This window comes from Lolium perenne, chromosome 4 (assembly GCF_019359855.2).
Source record: "Lolium perenne isolate Kyuss_39 chromosome 4, Kyuss_2.0, whole genome shotgun sequence".
Classification (NCBI taxonomy): domain Eukaryota; kingdom Viridiplantae; phylum Streptophyta; class Magnoliopsida; order Poales; family Poaceae; genus Lolium; species Lolium perenne.
In genome coordinates this window covers 97,720,127-97,739,067 of record NC_067247.2, presented here as the reverse complement: position 1 = coordinate 97,739,067, position 18,941 = coordinate 97,720,127, and the positions used below count along the sequence as shown (strand labels likewise).

The 18,941-nt window shown below is 46.8% G+C and overlaps 2 protein-coding genes across 2 annotated transcripts; one reads left to right on the top strand and one right to left on the bottom strand.

The window, feature by feature from the left end:
- The first annotated feature begins 1,016 nt into the window (after nucleotides 1-1,016).
- Nucleotides 1,017-5,386, top strand: LOC127293408 (protein FLOURY ENDOSPERM 6, chloroplastic). Its single transcript, XM_051323028.2, has 9 exons — nucleotides 1,017-1,531; nucleotides 1,643-1,693; nucleotides 1,777-1,898; nucleotides 2,289-2,483; nucleotides 2,588-2,826; nucleotides 3,449-3,594; nucleotides 3,680-3,827; nucleotides 4,800-4,868; nucleotides 4,940-5,386. The coding sequence occupies exons 1-9, from the start codon at nucleotides 1,017-1,019 to the stop codon at nucleotides 5,033-5,035; spliced, it is 1,581 nt and encodes a 526-aa protein (XP_051178988.1). The 3' UTR covers nucleotides 5,036-5,386.
- Nucleotides 5,387-9,719: 4,333 nt separating this feature from the next.
- LOC127293407 (protein NRT1/ PTR FAMILY 2.11) lies at nucleotides 9,720-16,306 on the bottom strand. Its single transcript, XM_051323027.2, has 3 exons — nucleotides 16,024-16,306; nucleotides 15,712-15,929; nucleotides 9,720-11,345 (listed from the first exon to the last, which is right to left on the bottom strand). The coding sequence occupies exons 1-3, from the start codon at nucleotides 16,193-16,195 to the stop codon at nucleotides 9,948-9,950; spliced, it is 1,788 nt and encodes a 595-aa protein (XP_051178987.2). The 5' UTR covers nucleotides 16,196-16,306; the 3' UTR covers nucleotides 9,720-9,947.
- Nucleotides 16,307-18,941: the final 2,635 nt, after the last annotated feature.

The window sequence follows — 18,941 nt, the reverse complement described above, 5'->3', positions numbered from 1 at the left end:
TGCCTTCTTTTTGTTTGCATTTTTCTGTGGAGTATCGTTCAGGTCACTTTCCTTCTCTTTTTCAGATTCACTCTTGTCCTCAATGGCAGCAACTCTTTCCAGGACACCAGATTTTGTTGCCCCTATAACCAGAGTACCATCACCTACATTTGAGTTTAGAGCCAGTCTCTTCCGTGCATTGGGATTTTGTCTCACATGTTCCTCATAGTCCATCTCATCCGATAGCACAGACTCCCTTCTATCCGAGCTTGCCCCTCCTGCAAAGCCTCCTCTTCCTCTACCTCTACCACGAGAGAACAGATCTTCTCCTCTGCCCCCACCACTTCTTCCTTGCCCCTCCTGCACTGCGACATCTTTTATGTGACGGAGGGAGTAGATGAGAGAGAGTAGTAGGATAAAATCTGAAGAATTGTTTTTTTTTCGGACACGGGCACTCAAGGACAGAAAAAGAGCATATGTTGGTGAAGATTCCTTCTCCGGGACCGGGGGTCCGGGGCGCACGGTTCCCATTTCCGTCCGCGCGCGTAGACCAACAAATCGACGTCGGAGGAGCGCCGGCACAGCTGATTCCTTGTGGCTTTCGTCGTCTTCCGGCACACTGGCCACAGCGCAATCGTGCAATTAAAGACCAGTGCATTTGTTGATTTCCGTTACAGCTTAGCTGGACCGCTGCCCTGTGATCTGTGGCTGGCTGTGGCAGCGGACCACGGCGGCCGGCGGTGCAGTCTCCGCCGTACGTTAAGCGGTCGACTGGGCCTGAGGCCAAGACGAGAGAGAGAGAGAGAGTAGCGAACAGGAAGAATACGTATCACGGGGAGGTGGACTCGATCGGGAGAGAGAGACGTGAGGAGGTGAGTGAGGTCGGCACAGCCGCGAGCGCGAGCCGGTGGTGTGGTGGTGGTCGACTCTCCTCTCATCGTCTCGCTTCCCTTTTCTTTCTCACTTCCGACTTCTCTCCCTCCCGCCCGCCCTCGCTCTCGCGCTCGCCCGGGGAGCGGCAGAGAAATGCGACCGCGATGCTCCCCTCCTGCTCCCTCCCTGCCCTAACCCTAGCCCTAGCCCTAGCCCACCCGCCTCCCGCTCCCGCTCCCCGCCATCGCCGCCGCGTCTTCGCCGCGCCGCCCGCAGCCGTCTACAAGGCCCCGCCCCCGCGGCAGCCCACCCGCCGCCGCGTCGTCGCCGCCTACAAGCCCCCGCCGCGGCAGCCCTACCGCCGCCGTCCCGCCCCCGCCCCGCGCCCGTCCAATGTTCCCCCGCCCGGCCCCGGGGGACAGGCGGCGGAAGAGGAGCTGGAGGCGGCGATCTTCGACTTCATGCGCAGCTCCAGCAAGCCCGGCGCCTTCCCCACCCGCGCCGAGCTCCTCGCCGCGGGCCGCGCAGACCTCGCCAACGCCGTCCAGTCCAGCGGAGGGTGGCTCTCCCTCGGCTGGTCCTCTGGCGACGCGCGGCCGGCCTCGTCGCCCGGACTCGGCGTGCACCCCGACTACCCGCCCCTAGCACCACACGCCGAGGCGGCGGCGGCTCCCGGGAGGTTGATAATTCAGTTGCCCTGCTGTTGAACCCTTCATCATCTGTTTTATTATTGCTCTATCGTGCACCTTATCCCTGTGAACTCTTGTGCTGAACTCCCTGCATGTTTCAGGGACGAGGAAGCATCGCCCTCTGGGACGCAACCGGAGACGGAGGAGACGCCGTGGGTGTTTAATTTATTGTTGTCTTCAACTATATGCTGGTTCCTTACTGATTTTGCCTTTTTTGCTCCGTTATTGTTTGCAGGGAGGCTGGGTCTGGGGCAGGCCTGGAGGGGATGCTCACGAGGCTGCACAGAGACAGGGAGCGTGCACGCCCGCCGCCGCGACAGAGCAAAAACAAAGTGGGAGCCAAAGGTGTAAATGGTGGTATGTGTGGTTTCAAATTCTCTGCACGTTTCTCATGAATCTACAACAAACTATGGCATTATATTGTTCCTGCCTTTTTTTGTTTTGTTTGTCATAGTAGTAGTAATTTGTTCTGTTTGATAGCTTTGTTATCGGTCCGCCCATCATCTGCTGTCTTGGTCCATGCCATACATAATACATGGAGGATAATTAATTTTCTAGACTAAAATTTAAAGACTTCCACCTTTTACAATGTCATTCAAAAATGGCGTTGGTTTGTTATTGTTAGACAACCCGTGGAATAATCATGTCCGTGAAAGTTCATTTTGGATGTGCCGTATACTTTGCTTTCTAGCTCTTAGATTCTTCGTTTTATATATAACTGTATACTCGTGTGTTGCATATATGCAGCTTTGGTGAACCATAATGGAGCTCCTAGTCACACTATGACTGGTGGCATGCACACTCCAAGGATACCTCAGAACAGAAATATACAAAGCTCTCATTCTCAAAATGGAATACTAGACGACAAGAAATCAGGGAGTTCTGCGAATAATGCATGGAGAAGATGGTCACTTGACAAGAGTGGGTTTAGTGATTTTCAAGGTTATATATATGATCAACTTAATTTTTCTCTTATTGTGCAGCATATTTGTTATACTTGATGATCTTCGTATAATTACTTGCTGACGTTTGTAATACAATCGCAGCTGCTGAGATCCATCCTTCTGAGGGCAGAAGTTTACCGAAACGTGCTGACCTCGACACTGCATTGGTAAAAGATGATGTTCCTGGACCATCTAATGGTGTGGCTACAAGTGATTTTCCTAGTGAGCATGTGGGGTCTGAAAGAGATGAGATACATGCCCGTCTTCAGAATTTGGAAGTGGATCTTACTGATGCTCTTAAGACACTGAGATCAAGATTCGACAGTGTTTTGACAGACATGGTGTGTATATATCTCTTCATACCATCTTCTTTTACTTGTGTATCTTTTGTTGTGAATTCTCCACTTGTTCTGCAATTGTAAACTCTGTACTTTGTAGTGGACATGGTTTTACTGTTCCAAACAAAACACACAAGTGGATAAGATTTTGCTTGCTCTATAGACCTAAATGTCGGCCTGCATTGTACCCTCTCCCATCACAAAGAATGTGCCATCATGAGAAGCATGCAGTCAAATACTTTAAACTTTGAATGAGAGTATGTTTTGAGTTCATTTGCCAACACAACTTGTAGATTTTGTAGTAATAGATTTAGCATTTCCAGTTATCCCTTACCTTTTCATGTAATGTTGTAATTTTGCTACAATTATTTGGTTTACCCATTATTACATGTTCTGAGGTTAACAGAATCATCTTACTGTTGGTAATTAGCAATTTGACATAGTAAGGATTCAGCCTGAATCAAGGGATATCTTTGTTCTGTTGTACGAAGTAAGTGATAATTGGGCCCAGCAGACCTTGCTATGAATTTGAATGATATTTGGTGATCTTGATGTATCTCACATTGAGCTTTCTAGAGGCATTATACTTCTTCTAAGAATCCAACTTTGTTATTTCATTTTCCAGTCAAATGGTGATGGAACAAATGTGCTGAATGGGCTTTCTGATGATTGGGAATTTGAAGAGACAAAGGTAATGCATGCCCAGGAAGAACTACGGTCAATCCGTGCCAAAATAGCAGTACTAGAAGGCAAGATGGCACTTGAAATAATGTATGCCCATCTCATGATTGAATATTGATCTACGCTTTGCATCTCATATCATTCTCTTTTATTAATTATAATCTCATGATATCAGTGAAAGGAACAAAATAATTGAAGAGAAGCAAATGAGGCTTGATGAAGTTGAGAAGGCTTTGAGTGAGCTCCGCACAGTTTGTATTGTGTGGCCCAATCCTGCTTCAGAAGTTCTATTGACCGGTTCTTTTGATGGGTGGACAAGTCAAGTTAGTACCTGTTTTGAGTCTCTTTTATCATTGTTAAATATATTCGAATTTTACGAAGTAACTGAAAAGTAGGTGTCCGTTAAAGGTTTCACTGTAGGCCACTTTTTGTTACTTGTCCAGTGAATTCCATCGAATTTCGCTTTGAGCTGATAATTAATAAACAGTGAAAGCTGACTATATTGCTTCACTTCTAGGTTTGCAAATGCAACTTACTGCCAACACCTTATCATTTGCTATTAATTTGTTTCTGATACGGTTGCAAAACAAGCATCAGATAAGGTTACATGTAGTAAATGTTTTGTTTACATGGAAACCCTATATCTTAAATAACTTGCCAAGGATGGTGCATTTCACACACAAGTAACTTATGAACTAGCGACATGGTAGATGAGCTTATATTAAGTGGAAAACTGAAGCAGTAGCGATGTTACATGAGCTTCAGTAGGTAAAGCCTAGTAACAAGTATTTATCTGTATTTAGTGAATTTTGCCGAGATTTTGGCAGTTGTGGGAGGATAATGGTCACATGATTGACATGCCCAAAATGATGTTCTTCCATTCAAGCACATATAGGAGGATTACTAGATGTCGAGGGCTAAACTGTAGCTGAGTTTTTGTTTGCTACTTGATATTTGCATTTCCTGGAAGTATGTAAAAAAGCAATCAGTAGAATAATCTTAATAAACATGACGTTTAGCTTTGGAGTAGGAAATATGAATTTGTATGCCATTTGACCTCTCTTTACACCCCTTTAATATAACTTTCAAAATACTGAATATCCAATATTTTAAAGTACATCTGTGAGATATTGTTTTATTTGCGCTGTGTAGTAAAGCTAGTCTCCTTGTCAGTACCTATAGTTATGTGCTTTGCATTCTTAATTAAGGAGTCCATGTTTAGACTGGAAACTGGAAATATAACTGCCATCTTGTCCCTGATGATAATCTAACAGTGAACTGCTTCCTTGCTGCAGAGAAGAATGGAAAGATCAGAGAGAGGCATTTTTTCCTTAAACCTGAGGTTGTATCCTGGTAGATATGAGGTAATGGTGCGATATTATGCTTTCATCATCACTAATTTTACATCATCTAATAGTATACGTTTGTGGTTCAGATTAAATTTATTGTTGATGGTGTGTGGAAGAATGACCCGCTGCGCCCTACTCTCAACAACCATGGGCATGAAAACAACCTTCTGATGGTCACTTGACTTGAAGCTGCATCATTGTAGCGATTTTGTAGTTTATAGATTGTTGTCAACATGATTGGTGCCAACTGATTAGATCGCTTCCTCTTTGTGTAGCTAATCAGCTTTGCCGTCCTGTTGTTTCTTATTAATTTTTAGAGAGAGAGCAATCTAGGGTCAGGGTGCTATCTTCACCCCGTTGAGACGGGAGAAGAATATAGTTGTGTATTCTTTTTTTTAACCCTCTTTTCTCCCTGGAGAAGCATACCGGTGCACTGGATGCCCCTGTGGTGGTGATGGTGGGTAGTCCAAATTCATTGTGTGTATCAATGTACATATGTTGTGATAACAAAGTTATCCTGGTTAGTTTGTCAAGCTGATGTGAGTATGCATGTAGTTTCTGATTAGATTATATGCTGGGAATTTACCTGACCAAACAGAGGCTGACATTGTTGTCAGTCAATTGCTTTGCTTTGGTACAACACCATGGAATTTGCCCATTCTTGGCATTACTGGCTAGTGCAATAGGTTAGCTGCTGACCGAATGTCGACCAGTCATGATATCCTAGCTGAGCTCCGACACAGTGGACAAAGCAAAATGAATGGAAATGTGAAGGTACGAGTTTCCATTTGGTCGCTCATATGACAGCAGAGTGTTTTTTTTTTTTTTTTTTTTTTTTTTTTTTTTTGCGGGGGATATGACAGCAGAGTTGAAGGCATAGAATGCCCGAGGAAGTCATAAGTACAGAGAAAGACATTTTAGTTATCTTTCATTTTAACAACTTACAAGATATATTTCAGCCGTTAATAATTTGGGGGAAAGAAAGAAGAAATCTTGTAACGGGTGCCCGGATTGGGCAGCGGTTCATACCGTGAGCTTGTGTGGAGAGGTCGCCGGGCCTGTTGGTTCCGTGGCCGGCGAGAGCAGCAGCAGGTTTCTTCACCTTACTGATGAACATCGCATGGTGCTGCATAGAAACACGAGTATTTCCATAGGTCAGCTAAGCTGGATGCAGCAACACGAGGTACAGTAGCTATATTTGCAAGTGGGTGAATTAGGCGGAACTGTGCTACATGGCGAGGTGGGAAATGGACCTTTTGCGAGGGTGCTCGACGGCGTGTCCTGTGTCCATGGAGATGGAGATGGGGGAAAGAAGGAAATAGCTACTGACTGTGATATAAGACATAGGAATTTTAACATCTTTGTCACAAAGCTCATACTCCCTCTGTTCCATTCTATAGTGCCTATAGCTTTTTGGCACGGAAATTAGCGCAAGAGTATTTTTTACACAAGATCTCTAGCTAAACGATTTGAGATCAACGTAAAATTTGGGAAATCCATATCTTCCTAACTTACCATAATAAATTTGGGAGCTAAACGATTTGGGAGCTGAACGGGGAGGGGGTAATTGAAAAAAAACTAAGCTACAACCTTATATTCTGAAACAAATGCCAAAAATCTATAGGCACTATAGAAAGGAACGGAGGGAGTACTACATTTCCTCAGTTGCTGGCCTTGAACCTGTACCACCTTGCACAGATGATGAAGTAGACGAAGTTGAAGACACCGATGCCGGTTAGACTTTAAACTTCTTCGGTGTTGTCACTCCTGTTAGACAATACAATACCGTTGTAGCTTCCTTCTATGTGTTAGACAAAAACGTTGTACTTTCCTTTTTCTATATTAGCCGTTATGGTACAATATAAACCACCGGTACTTTCCATGTAATGCCACTGATGGGGCTTTTCCATCATCTTATAAACATGCAACCGATCCCCTCAACAGGGGCTATCGTTTTCACCAACATGGTATCAGACCATTTCCTTCCCTGACGTCGAACACCAGAAAAACAAAACTGCAAAACCGATCGATAGATCGTTTTCTCCCTCCTCCCTCCCACGATGACAACCTCCCTGGCGGCAGCCCTTGGCGCCCCACCCACAGACAGACTCATCATGGCCAATTGAAGGCTCAGGTTCCGCCGGCCGTGCGCGGCGCACAAGCCATTGGGCTGCTGGACAGCACCGACTCCGCGCCCGAGAAAACCCTGGAGGCTGAGGACTCGGAGAAGAAGAAGATCAGGATCCCCAATCCGGCCTACGGGGTATGGATTGTGCGGGATAAACAACTCGTCAGCTACCTCGTCAAGTCCATCTCGCCCGATCTGCTCGGAGAGGTCCTTGGCCTGGAGCATGCTGCCGAGATCTGGGCTGCCATTGCTGCCAAATTCGCGGCCCAGGTCAAGGTCCGGGTCGGCACGCTCACTGCCGCCCTCATCAACACAAAAAAACGCTACCTCTCCGCCACCGACTACATCAACAAGAAGAAAGGGTTCGCCTCCGAACTCGCTTGTTCTTGATTAAGAACTCAAGGAGTATCTCCTTGCTGTCCTATCTGGTGAGTACAATGGTTTGGTTGCTGCTGTTAATGCCAATCCTGCTAGCATCTCCATTTGTACAAGGAGTGCAACACAAGCGTGTTGGGTGTAAGAAAGGAGGGGCTAGAGTGCAAAAGAACCAAACCCTTCGAAAGACAAGCGCGCGTGGTTTGCGGGAGGAGATAAGAAGGAGTGGTTGGAGGGAAAGAAGGACACACAAGACACACGAGAGAGAGAGCGTCTCCATCAGCACATGCTTGAGGCGGGAGAATGGAGGGGAGATCGGATTGAGATCTGGTGAAGAGGACAGCGACCCCATCTACTTCCTCCTCCCTGCTTCGTCTAGATCATCATCCACCATGCCGTAGCTGTAAAAAGCTTCTCAATTTCCGTTCCCCTGTTGATGTTGAACAAGTTGTAGCGGTGGATCTTGGTAGCTCGACCATCCTTTAACTCCCTCTGCTTGTAGATCACGTTGTTGGATGCTTTGGTTATTTCCTGTTTTTTTCTCTCCGGATGTTTATGATGTTCATCAGTTGATCCATCTTGTCACCTTTTAGTTTCTCTTTAAACAAACCCCATGAGTATCCATACTCCAATAGCAATAAGGTCAGCTAAATATGTCCTTAGCTAAAAAGGTCCACCACATAAGCGTGGCCTAAGTTTACTGTCCAAAAAACATGTCAAACTCAACTAAAGAAATGACATATGCAAGCTATGTCATAAAGCATTTTACTGAATTTTTTTATTTTTGTTATGATAATACCACCCTTAGGTTGAGGGTTTTAACACTCATATTGTACAACTCATTTTATTTTTAAAAAGGTGGATGTGCCTATCAAGTTCGGGGTCACCCCACAACTATTTCTCCATGCCAAGCGTAGACAAAAACATTAAATATTTGGAATCTGAAAAAAGTGGCCCATGAGAAATATATTTGGAATGACATAAAGCCATATGTAGGTAGATATGGTGTACTCAGTGGAATAACTTGACACAAGGTATTTGGATGCAGAAACACTAAATCATGTTAGTACGTGAACGGCTAACAATAGGGAGAAGAATTACCACTAGGAAAATGCATGCAAAAATGTCCATATTACTACTCATTTTCTAACATGAAATATAAACTTAAACATGCAAGAGATAAATGAGTACTAATACTACATGTGACACATGCAAGATATCATAAACTCAAGAATAAAACATCTCAGAGATTGTAAAATTAGTGATGAGTTCCTCTTATATAACCATTCATACCTTCACCTTTCTTCAATTGCATCCAAACTTGAACTTAGCTTTATTCCAATAGCTAAATGGTAAACATTAAGCACATCTGTAGGTAGTGGCATTCTATTCATAATCAAGATTGCTAACCAAAACTAAAAACTAAAACTAGATAAAGATGCTCTAAGTTTTTGCAAAAAATCGTAGATTGCTCAAAAACAAACTTTAGAGGTGTGCAAACTGAGAGTATCATAGGCCTAGTGGGGTGCCTTGGGAATCTCCAAGCTTATGGTTTTCACCATTCTTTGATGGCTCCTTGTTTGATTTTCCTCGATTCTCTGTCAACAAACTTCAACACAAAACTTTCTCTCATTTCTTTAATGTGGGACACTAGCGGCACAAAGATAATATCAAATATGCTATCCAAACTTCAAATAAATTGGAACCTCAAATTTCTAGAGAGTTTCTTACGTGGCCAACATTCAAAATATTTTAAGAGACTCACAAAGAATCAAAAAGAAACTCAAGAGACCACTTTTGCATCAAAAGACCGAATCGGTCGAGAAAAATAACCGTGGCAAAAGTAATTATTTAGAACACTTAGATGTGCCATGATTTGTTTCCAAATTCATTTTTGCATACACAGGATGAAAAAATTTACGACAGTTTCAGCCCAATCAGATTTACTAGTAAAACATAAAAAAAATCTTTTCGAAAATAGTAACATGCAGAAATCTGCAACTCCGCATATGTATTATCAACTACATTATCAAAAATAGGTAAAATTTGATACTTTATTAAAAACTTCAGTAAAAAAAATGACCTTCATTGTTGTCAATCTATTGCTTTGCTTTGGTTACATGCTGGGTACTTTATTTGCATGCTGGGAACTTGCCTGATCAAATAGAGCCTGACATTGTTGTCAATCTATTGCGTTTCTTTGGTTAGCTGCTGCCCTGATGTTGGCCAGTCATGATTATCGTAACTGAGCTCCGACAGAGTAGACAAAGCAAACTGCAATGGAAATGTGAAGGTACCAGTCTCCATTTGGTCCCTCACATGACAGCAGAGTTGAAGGCATAGAATGCATGAGGAAACATAAGTACAGAGAAAGACATTCATTTATCTTTCATTTGAACAACTTACAAGAAATTAACCACCCCATTGTTGTCATCTTTTTTCACTTTCACCTCCACTCACTTAATGACTTAACCTATATGTTGAATTCGTAACAGCAGAGCAAAAGAAAAGGGGAAAGAAGGAAATAGCTACTGACTGTGGTATAAGACATACGAATTTTAACATCTCTGTCACAAAGCTCATGCATCTCCTTAGTTGCTGGCTCCCTTGAACCTGTACCACCTTGCACAGATGATGAAGTAGACGAAGTTGAATACGCCGATGCCGGCGATGGTCCAGTAGAAGAGGTCGAGCCTCCCCTGGTTGAGATCCTGCGCCAGCCAGTTCTGCCCACCGGCCGTGGTCTTGTTCACGATGGTGGTGAGGAAGCCGCTGAGGTAGTTCCCGAGCGCGAGGTTGCAGAAGGCGAGCGCGCCGGCGACGCTCCGCATGTGCTCGGGGATCTCCTTGTAGTAGAACTCGATCTGGCTGATGAGGTTGAAGGCCTCGGAGAGGCCGAGGATCATGAGCTGCGGCACCATCCAGAAGCTGGACATCGCCGAGATGCCGCCGCCGGTCTGCGTCTTGCCGATGTTGGGCTGGTTGAGCGCGATGCCCCTGCGCCGGTCCTCCACGACGGCGGAGATGACCATGGCGACGGTGGAGAGCGCGATCCCGATGCCCTGGCGCTGGAGCAGCGTGAAGCCCTCGTCCTTGCCGGTCACCTTCCGGAGGCGCGGCACGAGGATGCGGTCGTAGAGCGGGATCCAGAGCGTCTGGGCGAGCATGGCGAAGACGGTGAACGACGCGGCGGGGACGTGGAAGCTGCTCCCGAGGCGGCGGTCAGACTGCAGCGCGGAGAAGACCACGTAGGTGGACTGCTGCACGACGGCCACGTAGTAGATGATCCCGGTGGACCACACCGGCACGATGCGGATGAGGCACTTGACCTCCTCCACCTGCTGCACGGTGCAGAGCCGCCACGGGTTCGCAGCCACCTCGCCGCCGGGCCGCACCTCCTCGGGGGACGCCACCATGGCCGCCTTGTCGAGGCACCGGAACTGGTCCGTGTGCGCGAGCTTGGTGACGATGGCGCTGGTGTGCGGCGGGTCGAACAGGTCCTGCTTCGGGTCCTTGGGCTGCTTCAGCGACCGCTTCGCGATCGCCGCCGAGAACACCTGCACGACGGTGGTGAAGGGGCTCCCCTCCGGCACGACCCGCACGTAGAGGCGCGTGCCCGCGAAGAAGAGCACGGAGGCGAGGAACATGAGCGCCGTGGGAATGCCGAGCCCGAGCGCCCAGTTCACGTTGCTCTGCACGTAGATGATGACCGTGGCGGAGACGAGCATGGCGGAGGTGAAGGTGAAGTAGTACCAGTTGAAGAAGCTGTTGATCCCGCGCTTGCCGGACTCCGTGTGCGGGTCGAACTGGTCGGCACCGAACGGCATGCTGCACGGCCGGATCCCCGCCGACCCGATCACCATGAAGACGAAGGCGATGAAGAGCACCGCGAACTGGTACGAGGTCGCCTTCTGGCAGACCTCGCCCACGCCGCAGTCCGGCGGGTGCAGGCTGTCCGCGCCGGCCGTCAGCGTCAGGAAGAACATGCCCTGCGGAGGAGGAATAAGGGTAGCAGGCGTCAATGTTGCAGTTGGAGGGAGATCAACATACGATTTGAATTGTTTGTATCAATTGCGCATCATCAAGTACTAGTACTGAATCGGTGAAGCAGCCACATCTGATATTTTTTTTTCCGATATGGGAGCATTGCTCCGGGCTCTGCATCTCTGATGTCTGAAGGTGGTCATACAAATGTGATCAGATGAAGCAGCTCAACTATCACAGTGCAAGCAACACGATTCATCTTACTATGGACGAGTCGCGATGTTTCTGTTTTTAATATTAAAAAAAACCTTGCACGCTCATTTAACGGGACAATCTTTTACTTAGGGGAGATCTTTTGTTATCTGAAGATCATTTGTTTTCTGAACATTCAAAAGAACAGAAGATGGATGGCGATGCATTTGGTAGCACCTTATTTTAGAAGTCCTGGAGAAATACAGTGGTTTCCAAATAATACTCTCTCCCATCCATATGGACTGTAGGGATACTAATACAGTTTAAATCAATTTGATGAGTTCTATTGTAAAAAAAAATATTGCAGTTTTGAAAATCATGATATTGCCAACAATTGGGATTCTTTTTAGTAATGAAATATAAATGTTTGACCCTCTTTTTTCTAAAACTATGTATTGGGAAGAATTGCTCCATTGAAATAATGTGGTATATGAATCGCGATTGAACGTACGGTTGTAGAGCCGACCAAGAACCAAATGCACTACTGGTCAACCTAGAACTAGCAAAAGAGATTTTACATAGAGTAGCTTCACTCTCTTTGAAATACTCATAGGCAATCCATCCTATTTATCGCTTCGGTGCGGGGTTGAATAGGCCTCGCATGCGAGCGGGATCTAGCTAGGCCATGACTAGGGGTGAAAACGGATCGGATAGTGCCTTTCCCATATCCGTTTCCATATTTTCAAAATGAATACGGATGCGGATACGGATGTTGCCGAATACGAATTCGGAGCATATTGGGGTTGAATTACTAAACTGGGCTAACATAATCTTATTCGGATACAGGTATATTCATTTTCATATCCACAATTTTTTCAAAATTCAATAGTACCACATTTGTATTTGTTTTTTGTAAAACGGATCCGGATATTTACCATATCCATTTTCAGAGACGTCTGGATTCGGACATTACCACTTCCCCTTTTAATTTTTTGAATATGAATATCGGATAATATGGACTATCCACTACCAGTTTCCACCCCTAGCCACGACGTCTTTACGCGTGCCCTTGGCTTTTTCAGTCTTAGGAAGCTACTAGTACTTTCCACGTATAGTTTTTTTTTTCCTTCAGGTATTCGCTGGTTGTTTTGGCTTTATATCGGTTTTTTCGTTCTTCGTTCTCTTTTATTTCATTTTTTATTGAAAATTCTAATTTTTTAAATATGAATATTTTATAATTTGAACATATTTTATCATTTTAACATTTTCAAATTTGAATTTTTTAACTTTCAGCTATTTTAAAACTTTACAAATTTCATTTTTTCAACTGAAAATTGTAATATATGATTTGGTTTCAAATCTGGATTCATTTTACAAAGAAAAATCAATAGAAAAAGGTAAAAGACTGTTGGAGGGGGGCCCGCGCGGAGTCAGGCGGGCGCTAGGGGCTCCTGTCCACCCAGGAAGGATGTGCAACGACCCAAGAGTACACCTATCTGGGCCGTGGGCCCTGCATGTCCAGTTCAGCCATTGAGCAGGGAACGCCAACCGGGCCCGCCCAATGCATACCAACTACCAGGACGAACGAGCAAGGCCCACCAGGCGGTCACTGGTAGCGAGACCACACGTGCACGTCCAGCCCGGCCCGTCTTCCCCACCGCACCGCACTTTGAACCCACAGTGCGACCCTGTATGTCCTTGACTCCATCATTCCCATGCCACCCACCGAATCCCCGCTCCGATCCGAGCATCCATATGCCGAGCCGGGGAAGACGACACGGCGCGCGCTGCCGCTCCCCCTACCGCTCTTCATCGATCGATCGAGTGGCCGTCGTTCTCAGTCAGGCAGGCGAGGAACCTTCCACCACCAACTTACCAGCTCCAGCCAGCCAATGGTGGGTAGCCAGCGACGAAGGTGGCCGGCTCACATTGATGCGGCACTTAACGCGCGTGGCCTGCGTCGTTTACGGATCGCTCTCGTGCCAACAAGGTGGAGGGCGAAGCAAGACAGACTGACAGAGAGACCTGTGCGTGTGTCCTGGAGCGTCCACCATTTTCTACGAAACCGGTGAGCCGGTCAATGTCGATGGCGGCGGCCACTCCCGCAGTCCACTCGCGCGTCGTGCAGCTAGCAACTTGGCACTCGCTGCCAACTCTTGACAGATACGTGCGTCTAACTGGATAAGATGCGACGACCATGGATGCATCCGTCTATGCCAAACCGTGCCTCAGGGTTCTGTCTTCGGCGATGCACGATGCAGATGGCCGCCGCGGCCCGGTGCGCGCGGATCTCCACCAAACTTCAAGGTTTTTCCAGCCATCGTTGAGAAAGATTCTGATCGAGATCCGTATTATACGGAACCGGCTTGTATTGTATGTACGACAGCAACACAAGTTGGTGGAATCATGCGAGACAAGTCTACGTACAGCCGGGGCCATTATACTAGCTAGTACTCCGCTCCACGTCTCGGCATGATTATCCGCTTCAAACAACGGGTAGGCACATGATTGTTGTCCCTAGGCAAGGTCGCTAACTGTTTCTTACGCTCCTATTACTTGGTGGAGTTTTTTTTTTTGTTTTTTGTTTTTGAAACGTCTTGGTGGAGTTCTTCTGACTATCCGGTGCTCGCAACATGTAATCATCGATACCCAGTGGGGAGCAACTTGATAAAGGACAATACAATTGGCGGCTTGGTCATCCGTTAGAGAGCGCATAGGCCACTATAATACTATGGGTTAACTAGTGGAGTTCATGGGCTACACTTCTGAAGCGGCGCCGCTGCAGAGCGTGCTTTGTCACGTCTCTCTTTCGCAAAGCGTAATCATGCATGGCGTGGATTATTCAGGCCACGTCATGCCTATGTGGCATCTCACCCAGTGGGAGATCGATTTGGTGCGTCCTCGGCCAACACGTACGTACGTAAAGCTGAATCTTTTACCCGGATAAGTAAGCTGAATTTTGCAGCAAACATGTAGTGCAGAACAGTACGTGCTGGCGTGCTGCTACATAACGAAAATTAACATCGACAGCTTCTTTTTGGGTGGAGAGCGAAACATCAACAACTCAACAGCTTATTAATTGGACCGAATAGATAAACCAAACTCATTCCTAAATTGTGCTAGCCCCTACTAGCTGAATTTTTTTCCGGAATCGCTAATTCTCAGCTAACGTAGTGATCCGTCCAGACTAAAACTGCCAAGTTTATATGGAAATTAGTTTGTCTAACGAGTTGGAAGTGGAGCTGCGAGCAAGCCGGGTTGCAACTGAGGTTTTTCTATAGCCTCTAACATAATGAGTTTTCTAGCAAAACTTCGCATGGATGTACATATCATGTATATATATTCCCGAAACAAAATTTTGAGTTTTTTAGTCAGAGGTACACATTTAATTTTTTTCGAAAGAAGGGCAGACGGGTGTGCCCGGATGCTGCAAATTCGTGTCTTGTTTCCTTTCGCTTCAGTAGTTCAGTGTCTTGTTGAAGACTTGTTTGAGTTACTCCTAAGAAACCAGCTTTTGAATTCGAGCCGTCCGATCCGGTACCAGCTCAACCGATCGGGCGACTCCGGCCTAACAATTCAACTACTCATAAACGAGCTGAAACTTGAGCTAATAAGCTCCGAACGGCAGTAAGCACCGCCGTCCCAGTTGCTACGACCGGAGAAAAGAAAAGGAAAAACGTGCAAGAAGAATCGCACGCCTTTGCTTTGATCCTCCCATGTGCGTTGCCGCCCACAATCTCCCACGACGCGGAAAGATAATGGGAAACTACTGAAGCTCGCGCGGGGAGTAGGCGAGCTCGGACGAAATTCCTACTCGCGGTCAGTCGCTGGACAGGCCACCAACCCCGATCCACCGACCCACCACTACAGCATAGCACTACAGTCCCAATGCACGGGCAAGCTGAATCTGGCGGAGCCCGAGAGAGGAAACCACGGGTAAGTACAGAGCAGCAGTGCCCTCCGCGAAGCTTCCCCCCAAATTCCGGCCGGCGGCAGCCAGCATCCGCGTCAAATTCTGATCCCAATCCCGAATTTGGAGCGCTACTGGTCTACTGGATGCTGGCAGCTCACTCGGCATGGCAGCAAAAGCAAGAAAAGAAGCGAAGGCAGAGCAAATTCTAGCGCTGGGAATTGAGATGAAATCGCTGGATCTGCTAGGAGGAGGCAGGAGGAACTCACGATGAGGGAGGCGACGGTGGCGATGGCGAGCGCGAGGTAGCGGCCGAGGTAGGCGTCGGAGAGGAAGGCGCCGACGATGGGGGCGAGGCTGGAGGTGCCGTTCAGCCCGTTGAGGAGCGTCGCAGCGTCCACGCTCTGCATGTGGAACACCTGCGTCAGGTACACCAGCAGGTTCGCCGACGTGCCCAGGGTCCCAAGCTTCTCGAACGTCTCGTTCCCTGCAAACCACCCAACCATCCGTCTTCGGTCAGCACTTCCGATCCGCCATGAAAACCCAGCTCAGATCAGATCCCGGAAGTTCTCGTGGCGTACCTATGATGAAGGGCATGGCCCTCCAGCCGTGGTACTTGACGGCCGGCCGCGGCGGGTGCGGGCTGTCCTCGTCGCTGCTGCTGCCGCCCTTCTGCAGCTTGTTCACGTCCATGCTCTTCAGCTTGTGCGCCGCCTCCTCGTCCTCACGCTCGCCGCCGCCGCCGCTGCGCATTCTTCCCGGTTGCAGCTGCAGAGGCAGCTGCTCTGTCTCTCTCTCCCTTTCTCCCGGGTCGGGGTGTGTGTTTCCTTCGGGCACCAGCAAAATGGCACTGAGGGGAGTGTTCTGCCTACCGCCCTCTTTATACAGAGGGGGAAGAGGAACACTCGAACAGTACTGGTGTCTGGTGGTCGTCATGAGGTCAGGGTATTTTCCACTCCAACTCCCTCTCACCCTGTCTTCTATCAGAAGTAGGTCCATGATGACAGAGGTATAATGAGGAAGACCATGTCTTTTAACAGTAGTGTACAAAAATATAAACGTGTGGATCTTACACATTTTTAAACGAGAAGTTCCCTTGACACAGGAGAAAATTTCTCTGGGAGAGGGCCGCAGCTCCTCCTACGTGAGGCCCCTCTCCAGATTTCTCCACGTGGCTCATTAGCACACATCTCAAAGCAATTTAAACCTCCACCGATCCCTCCGTATCTCAAAGCAGGAGGATCCCGCGTCGCCATGGAAGGCGTCGGACAGCCGCCTCCGTCGCCAGAAAGGTCCGGCGTCTGTCTATGTTAAAGCCGACTAGTACCTCCCCTGCGTGTCCCCGAGGCAGTAGGCGACAGGTGACCAAGCAATCGTAGGACGGCTGGGCGTTTAACTTCCAACTTTGAACTTCTCTGTCATTCACGGTTTCCGGCGAGCACGTATCAACAATTAGCCTTCTAAATCTTCTTCCTAATCCAGCAATCTACACGAGCTAGCAATTTTACTGCAGAAAACTCTACAAACAACGTCCGGTTCGCACATATTTGTAAAATTACTCTAAGAAGATTCCCCAAGCTGTCCTTGCATTGCAACGCTGCTCAACCGAGCTCTCGATAATGCAGACTCAACCGGTGCTGGCTTCACCTCTGCAAGTGCAAAGAAGCAAAAGGAAACGATGATACAAAAACAGGACGAAAGCCTTATTAAACGTCTAAACTGGCAGTGGATTACTCATCTACCGATTAGGAGACTATTTGCAGCCGCGTGAGCGGCCGCCGCCGTCACTCGTCGCCACCTAGTGTAGATCATAATGTTTCAATTATTGCAAGCAGGGATGGGCGCACCAGCTGGATCCCATGTGCAGGGAAGACAGCGACGGCGGGTCGAGGGCGCGTTGGCCGCTGGACCTTCACGTCGTGGGCGGCACTGCGCTTGTTTGTGAGAGACCGGAGGGTGAATGGGGAATTTTCTGACTTTGACGATAAGGTGGAGAAGGAGGTTCTAATTGCTTTGAGATGTGTGCTAATGAGCCACGTGGAGAAATCTGGACAGGGGCCTCACATAGGAGGAGCTGCGGCCCTCTCCCAGGGAATTTTTTTCCATTGACACATGAGCACTGGTGCTCCTGATTTTTAAAAAATTATATTTTTTTGGATTCTAGAAAATTAAAATTAAATACCCACGTACTCGGCATGTATCTTCGGAATGTTTATATTATGTTAGGTTTTTTTCATTTTCACGGGATATATCGTTGACTACATCCAAACTTTTTCTCTCCGAGATGATTTGAAACCTGTAAATATGATCTGAACTTCTTAATTGAAGGGCTCCTAGAGTTTGGCTTCCATTTGTCCGCTCTCCGAATAACATATAATACATAGTGAACAATTTGAACCCAAGATTTCAACATAATTTGGATGGTAAATTTACCGGACATTATTTTTTGTCAAGCCTACCACTCTTACTAGCCTACATCACAGGCCACTCCACTGGCCCCTTCGGTCATGTGCATCCCTATGGTGTATTTCGACATATTTATCTTTGAATTTTCAATTTAACTTGATGGGTTTATTTTTAATTTTCTTTAATACTACCTCCATTCCAAAAACAAAGGCGCATAAATTTGTCTAAAATTCAAACAACTTAAAGTTTGACTAAGCTTGTAGAAAAACTCTACGCTGGGGAAGTGATGATGCATACCAAGTTCAAAATTTAACTAGTTTATGGGTATGGAAATACAAAATTCAGAAATTACCACTTGACTTTTTTCTTACCTAGCAAATTCAGCATAAATTGTACTTCAAATTTCATATGCTTATAGAACATCACCTCCTAACAATGTTTTGTCTTCAACCATTATTTTCATGGTGTTCTTTTTTTTAAACGGAGGCAAAAACTTTACCTCAATCTATTAATTAAGAAGAAAGATGCCTAGTTAATTACCGGAAAACTGGGCAAAAACCGTTACAACGCAACCACCCTCGAAAAACACCCAAAGCGTGCAACTTTCCGAACAACTAGACAAACCAATAAGCTCTCACAACCCACTAAAACCATGAACTAACGACACACGAATCACCACGGCAAAAAGAACAACATAACGGACATGACAACCCGCTATAGAATCATCAATCAAGCCGCTACAAAAGCTTTGACTGTGATGACTCTCCTCTTTCTTTTGCTACTGAGAGACTTCTCCACCTTCCTAATTATGTCATATGAAGCCTTTCCTGCCAATACGCAAGCAATCTCCTTGCCATATCCAGGGCTAACCGCCTCTAAACTGATAAGTTAGTCGCAAAGTTCTCTACCAAAGAGAGCCTCAGATTTAGGTGCCAAACACACCTTCCTCATCAAGCTCGCGTCACTCAAAGACACCACATTCCCAACGTTCACAGACGATAGAGCGGCAGAAGAATCCCAACCTCCACTTGTCCACAGAGGCGGTCAACTGACAAGGCTCTGAAAGCGGTGGTGGCGAGGTTGTAGAGGAGAG

Bases quoted from the DNA above. Each gene is read 5' to 3' on its own strand.
- LOC127293408 (XM_051323028.2), top strand. From the start codon at position 1,017: ATGCTCCCCTCCTGCTCCCTCCCTGCCCTAACCCTAGCCCTAGCCCTA. The intron at 1,532-1,642 runs GTTGATAATTCA...TGCATGTTTCAG, and splicing joins GCGGCGGCGGCTCCCGGGAG to GGACGAGGAAGCATCGCCCT. The intron at 3,828-4,799 runs GTTAGTACCTGT...TCCTTGCTGCAG, and splicing joins TTGATGGGTGGACAAGTCAA to AGAAGAATGGAAAGATCAGA.
- LOC127293407 (XM_051323027.2), bottom strand. From the start codon at position 16,195: ATGCGCAGCGGCGGCGGCGGCGAGCGTGAGGACGAGGAGGCGGCGCAC. The intron at 15,930-16,023 runs GTACGCCACGAG...GGTGGTTTGCAG, and splicing joins GGCCATGCCCTTCATCATAG to GGAACGAGACGTTCGAGAAG. The intron at 11,346-15,711 runs GTGAGTTCCTCC...CCTCCTCCGCAG, and splicing joins CCACCGTCGCCTCCCTCATC to GGCATGTTCTTCCTGACGCT.